This window comes from Apium graveolens, chromosome 6 (assembly GCF_009905375.1).
Source record: "Apium graveolens cultivar Ventura chromosome 6, ASM990537v1, whole genome shotgun sequence".
Taxonomy (NCBI): Eukaryota; Viridiplantae; Streptophyta; class Magnoliopsida; order Apiales; family Apiaceae; genus Apium; species Apium graveolens.
This window is the reverse complement of record NC_133652.1, coordinates 65,239,587-65,246,148: the sequence shown is the minus strand read 5'-3', so window position 1 is coordinate 65,246,148 and position 6,562 is coordinate 65,239,587. Positions and strand designations below refer to the sequence as shown.

At 34.7% G+C, this 6,562-nt stretch overlaps 1 protein-coding gene across 1 annotated transcript; it reads left to right on the top strand.

The window, feature by feature from the left end:
- The first annotated feature begins 3,768 nt into the window (after positions 1-3,768).
- On the top strand, positions 3,769-6,116 carry LOC141667121 (small ribosomal subunit protein uS2). The gene is made up of 5 exons (XM_074473489.1): positions 3,769-4,065; positions 4,328-4,590; positions 4,760-4,957; positions 5,103-5,310; positions 5,868-6,116. Exons 1-5 carry the CDS (start codon positions 3,927-3,929, stop codon positions 5,969-5,971), a joined length of 912 nt encoding a protein of 303 aa, XP_074329590.1. The 5' UTR covers positions 3,769-3,926; the 3' UTR covers positions 5,972-6,116.
- The last annotated feature ends 446 nt before the right edge of the window (positions 6,117-6,562 follow it).

Genomic DNA, 6,562 nt, shown 5'->3' with positions numbered 1-6,562 from the left:
TTTCACATGCAAAGATCAAGAGACCTCGACAAGCCAAATATACTTATAGAGAACTCAGAGATCTCGATAAGTCATTATACTTATCGAGATGTCACTTCTCTATAGAACAAACTAGAGATCTCGATATGCCTCTCAAAATACAGAATGCAGACAAGTTCAAGATTCAAGATTACCATTCAACAAACGATCTATCCATTAGATTGAAAAGTCTATAAAGTAGCTAAGAGAATACAAGATCAAGAGCCAAGATTAACTAGACAAAGAATAGTCACAGACCTACAAGATTCTGCAGAGATTTGCTAAGCTTGAAATAGAAATAGAAAAAGGTTTCTTTCGAAAGTAGTTTATTACATTTTTAGTGCAAGTCTTGTAAACCCGTGTTGCTAGTGTATAAAGCATGCACTGGTCCTTAATTTAGGAGTAACAAACAGATTCATATTTTTTTGTATTCTCTCAAGTAAGAAGCCGAGTTCTTATATTTTTAAGAACATAGAATTTGTAGCAAGACAAACTTAATTAATATAAATCAAGTGAGTTTTGAAATATTGTGCTTACTGATTTATTTATGTTAACACAATATCTCTGCAAATATAAACTGCTTTGTTCATACAATATCCAAACAAGTTTAATAAGCTAAAAATCCAAGAAACACATTCACCACCCTATGTGTTGTACTCAATATCTAACATGGTTCTTTGTAAAAGTCATATTTCTTAGATAAGTTCTAGGTAGTCGATGGGGCCATGGGACTTAGTTTTTTAAAGTAGGGTTTGTCTTTAATGTCAGCTAAAATGAAGGCAGGGATGCTAGTGAATTTGGTCCATTCTGGTACAGGCCTAGGTGGCCGAGTGAAGTCTAAAAATTGAGATCGGTCATTTTGGTTGATTGCAATTTTTGACTGTGATTGAGTCAGATTGAGATGGTTGTAGCTCGATTTCTTCCTCATCTTTTTCCTCTCGAGTTTAGTCTAATGGCCCTCAGGGAATTTTCAATTATGATGTATTCAGAAAACATGATATAGACTTTTTCTAAATCTCTTGGCTTTTTTCAGATCAACTCTAGGACATAGTCCTTGTAAATATAGTTGTTGAAGTTGTGGCGGAATGCGCCGATGGCTTCATGCTCGTCGAGGGAGCTGAAACTTTTAACTCCTTCCTTGAACCTTTCGATGAAATCGCTTAGGATTTCACTTTTCCTTTGGATGATTGCTTCCAAGAAAATGGTGCGGAAGTCATAAGGTCGGTTGGGTTTGAACAGTTTGAGAGATGCAGATCAGAACTCGGCCCAAGTGCCTATGTTGCGGTCCAGTAAGAGGGAGAGCCAATTATGTATGTGGCCCTCCGGAGTGGACGCGAATATCCGGCAGTTGGTCAGGTTGTTGTAGTCATGCAAAGTCATTTTGCTGGTCAAAGAATTGGGTATGATCTCCCGGTTCCGGTCTCCGCTATATAATATGAGTTGTGAGTGTTTGATTTTGAGGTCTCGTTTATGAGCTTCCAGGTTGGCGTTGAATGGAGATTCATTTGGGTTGTAATATTCTTCGTCATTGACGTGACAGTGGAGTTGGTTAATTTATCATGGTCTGAAATTGTTATGGTGGAATAATATAATGAGCAAAGAGATGCTCAATAAGTATATTTAGAACGCAACATGTAATTCACATGGAAAATAATCCAACATTTGACACACACGAACATACAAATAAATCACCACACACGTGACTGAGCGATCTTACGATCTGATTTTTCTCCCATCTGATCTTACGTTATCATCTTCTACAACACTCCCATTTGATTTTCTCTCTCTCTTCGAAGTCAACTCTAATGGCTAAACTTTGACCGTACATATTTGCTTCATTTTTAGTCCATTTTCTATGATCCAGGAGTCTCTATTTCATGTATTTTTCTCTAGGAATCCAAATATGTATTCAGTTTTATAATTCGACTTCAAACGAGTTAATTTACGGAACATTTTAACTATAAATAAATATATACACACTTATACCATATGTATTCAATAAAATGGATAACATTATACCTTTGTGTGAATTTGCATAGCTCCATAAAAAGATGTAAAGCTCTATTTAGCCTCTATAGTTCTTATGAAAATACAAGAATAAAACGAAAAATTTACTCCCATTCATTCGATACAGTATGCCACCTACTTGGACAATTGTCAAAAATGTACAGGCTTGTATTCTCAACTTGGACATTTCTCCTCCTAATACACTACACAAATTTACGTGTTAGACAAGTGTCTCATATAACACCTACCTAATGCCATATGTATATTTAATTTTAATTAATCATTTTTTATTTTTTTTCTAAACTTATTTATGAAGCTTTCATTTTCTTATCATTACTAGTTTATAACCCGTGCTTTGCATACGGGTATTTTAAAAAATATTTAATAAAATAAATAAATAAATTTATAATTAAATTAAATAATATAATTCTGAAAGATTAAGTTATTTATATAATAATGTATTGCATCTACATATTCTGATAAATTTATTTAATAACTATTTTCGTTACATAAGTTATTTTTATGTTATATATTTTATGAGATTATTTCTATAAATAGATATGTCAAAATTTAAAGTTTACTTCAGATTTGTATTAAAAACTTACCATAAGTAACACAATTTATATTTATAATTGTATTGTAAAATTTCTATAATTAAAATGGGTCATAATAAATATATGGATCTTTTATAAACCTAAAAATGGATAGTCCACTTGGTCAAATTAAAGTTAAAAATTATATTTGTGCCAAAACATGGATAGCAAATTTTAGAAAAGGGTTATCTAACAATTTATAATATATAGATTTATTTTTTAATACCCAAATAAAATCTTACTAGATAAATTTTTAGTCCCAACAAATACAAAAATAACCCAATAAATTGGCATAACAATTCATTTGCATATGTATCAACCTGGTTAATATTTTTTTTGGATCAACTCTCTTTTCCTCAAAATTATATTTCATATAATAGTAAAACTTTAATATTTTTTTAAATAAATATTTAATATACTTTTTTTCCGGGATGTTACATTGGGTCAGATGTGAACCTTTTTGGATCTCGGGTAGAACCGTCATGAATTGAGATGCGAGATCGCCTTTTCCCTGGTGTCTTTACGTCATGGATCTTGTACGCCATTTTCTTTTTATGGCGAGGTAGAGGTTGATCTTGTTCATCATAGCCCTTGGGGGAGATTACGGTGCGGAGAATAAATCTGGGTGAGCCCTACAGTGGTCCCAAGTTTCTTTCATGTGATGTGGGTCATCGTGGCGAGGGTGGTCCTCGCGGAGGAATTTGTGGAGTCGAGAAAATACCGGCCATCTTGGGAATCCGACTTGAGAATTCCCATTTGAGTCTTGAGATAGAAGCCAAATGAGAACTCTTTCGTGTTGGGGTTAAGGATCTAGCTGGAGGTAAGAACCATGGGCGGGGTCCCAATTATTTCGGTTGTCATAAGGGTTTGGTCGAAGCTGACTAGGGATGCCAGCTCAGGTTGTGTGAGTGATTGCAATTTGCAATTGTTGGAGGAGTCATGATGTGTAGGTTTGTGGGTTCCAGACATGAATTCATATTTGATACATTTAGTATTTGGATCAAATATTTTTTAGGCCACTCCATTTCCATTTAAATCAATACAGGACGGATCGGGATCCACTGGACGGCTTTTAAAAATAAAGCGACAAAATGATATTTGGGCCTGGCTTGTATTGAAACGGGGCCAGAGAGGCATAGCCCAACAAAAGACGCAGCAATTAGGGTTTGAGGGCAGCTCTTAACTGCTTATATATAAATACAAAACAGCGACACAAAACCCTAATTTGGGCCATTTATCGATCCGCACATAAAATTTACATACACTTTAAGCTTGCCGCTTTTTATTACATACAATCAAAATCTGAAAATGGCGAGCGGCGGCGTAGCTAGAGAACTGAGTTTGAAAGAGTCTGATATTCAGAAGATGTTGGCAGCAGAAGTTCATCTCGGTACTAAAAACTGTGACTTCCAAATGGAACGTTATGTCTTCAAACGCCGTAACGATGGTACTACTTTTTTTACATTACATTGGTTTTGTTTACATATTTTAAGTTTGTTTAGTTTGCTTATTTGCAAAATCTTATTCATTTTGTATTAAGAATAAATTTGTAATTTTACATATATATCCTTTGTATGAACTTTGCAACTGACTGCTTTATTATTGTCTTAATATATATACTTTTAAGAAATGTGGGAATAGGCAATGTCGGAATTATACACGAATTAGATAGTTATTAATTTGGCGATTATGTGTGATATAATGAGTAGGTATTTATATCATCAATGTGGGTAAGACATGGGAGAAGCTTCAGATGGCAGCCAGAGTAATTGTTGCCATCGAGAATCCGCAGGACATCATTGTTCAATCTGCCAGGCCTTATGGCCAGAGAGCGGTTTTGAAGTTTGCTCAGTACACTGGTGCTAATGCCATTGCTGGACGCCACACCCCTGGTACTTTTACTAATCAGTTGCAAACGTCATTTAGTGAGCCTCGTCTTCTCATCTTGACTGATCCCAGAACTGATCACCAGGTTAGTTGGTGTTTAATTGATGAGCTCTATTTTTATTTGCTTGAGGATTTTTGTGTTGGTTGTGTGTTTCTTTTGTGAAGTGAAACAAACAAGATATGGCCCATACAAATCTTTTACTGGTTTTTTTATTGCTCTTGCAAATTTGATTTATTTCTACAATTGCCTTCAGCCCATCAAAGAAGGTGCACTCGGAAATATTCCTACAATTGCCTTCTGCGACACTGATTCCCCTATGCGATATGTAGACATTGGTATCCCTGCGAATAACAAAGGGAAACACAGTATTGGTTGCCTCTTCTGGATATTGGCAAGGATGGTCTTACAGATGCGCGGTGTCATCAATCAAGGACCCAGATGGGAGGTTATGGTAAGTAGAGAGAATAATTTATTTTTATTTCTCTTCATTGATACTATAGATTGATGTTATTTGCAAAAGACTGTTATGAGATCTTGGCGATTCTTTAACATAGGCTGTTGCAAGTGAACACTCGTGTGAACCATTCGTTTTGCAGGTTGACTTGTTCTTCTACAGAGAGCCTGAAGAGGCAAAGGAAGAAGAAGAGGAAGCAGCAATAGCTGATTATGCAGATTATTCCGCTCCTGCCCTTGGAGGTACTGATCAGTGGACCAGCCAAATTACCGATGCTCAGTGGAACAATGAAGGGGTTCCAGCTGCTATTCCTGCTGTTCCAGGAGCTACCAGTTGGACAGCCGATGCTGGTGAGAGTTTAGAATTTCACTGATATTAATTTCTTAAAGGTTTCATTCCCAGGTTAATAGTCGCATATCATATTCCAAATTAATTTAATTTTCATGTCTATGTGCAACTTTCAAAAAACTAGTCAACTACACATTTGATGCCACCTCGATCCTATTGTGCTGTTTCTTTACAACAATGCTTGTTTGGGGTGTGTGTTTGTGTAGGCAAATGTTCAATGGATATATATATATATACACTATCTAACCCCGTGCAATGCATGGGTTTTTTAACAAACTTTTTTATATAATTTAATAATTTATTAATGATTGCAATTGATGCTAGTGTAATTAAAATTTTTTGGCTGTTTTTTTGATGAGGTTGGGTTTTATTTAATAAGATATATAAGGTAATTTATTTTAAATAGAAAAAGGTAATTGGTTGGTTATTATAATTATAATAATATTACTGAATCAGGTATTTTATTAAATAGAGTGACCAATAGGAAAACAGACAAATAGATGAACATTTTCCTTGATTGTCCAATTTCTCATTTTTCTTTTGGTTTGCTATTTTGCAGTGCCAGCAGCTGATGGATGGGATGTTGCACCCGAGCCTACAATGGTTGCCGCACCTGGACTAGACATCAGTCAACCAGGTGTTATTGCTCCGACCTGGGAATAAGAACAGTTAGAAGTTTGTATTTTTGTTTTTCTACAAAATCTTTTCTACTCTTGTTCTTGTTTCAGAACATAAGAGGTTTTGTAGCTTAATGGAGAAATTTTGAGAGCATGTTGCCGAATTAAAAGGTTGTCACGTTTTATTTTTATATTGTTCAAAACCTGTGTTATATTGTTCAAAACCTGTGTTTTCTTGTAATCTTTTATATGAATAGCTAAAAACAGATTGCCTTGTAATCAACACTAAAAGAGCTAGTGGTACCAAAACATGTCCCAGAAATATGAACAAGTGTCAAGAATTTAAGAATCAAGGTCAATTTTGGGTGAATGAAAACTGTATACTGAACTACTTAAGTATCTATTTTCGGGCTTATTCTTCACAGTTAACACTATTAGTCATTCTTGAGATAGACCATCAGTATTCAAGCAAAGTGATAAGAATATAGATTGGCCTTTGTTTCTCACTATTTTTGTAAACATCAACAACTAATTTAACTGTGCTTATTCCCTACTCACAACTCCGATTTTGTGATTCTCGATCTTTACAATTTAAATCAAATAGATTGTAAATGAAATTCAAATCAATTCAATTATA

Coding starts and splice junctions, on each gene's coding strand:
- LOC141667121 (XM_074473489.1), top strand. CDS start 3,927: ATGGCGAGCGGCGGCGTAGCTAGAGAACTGAGTTTGAAAGAGTCTGAT. Junction 4,958..5,102: donor GACCCAGATGGGAGGTTATG/GTAAGTAGAGAG, acceptor TTCGTTTTGCAG/GTTGACTTGTTCTTCTACAG. Junction 5,311..5,867: donor CAGTTGGACAGCCGATGCTG/GTGAGAGTTTAG, acceptor GCTATTTTGCAG/TGCCAGCAGCTGATGGATGG.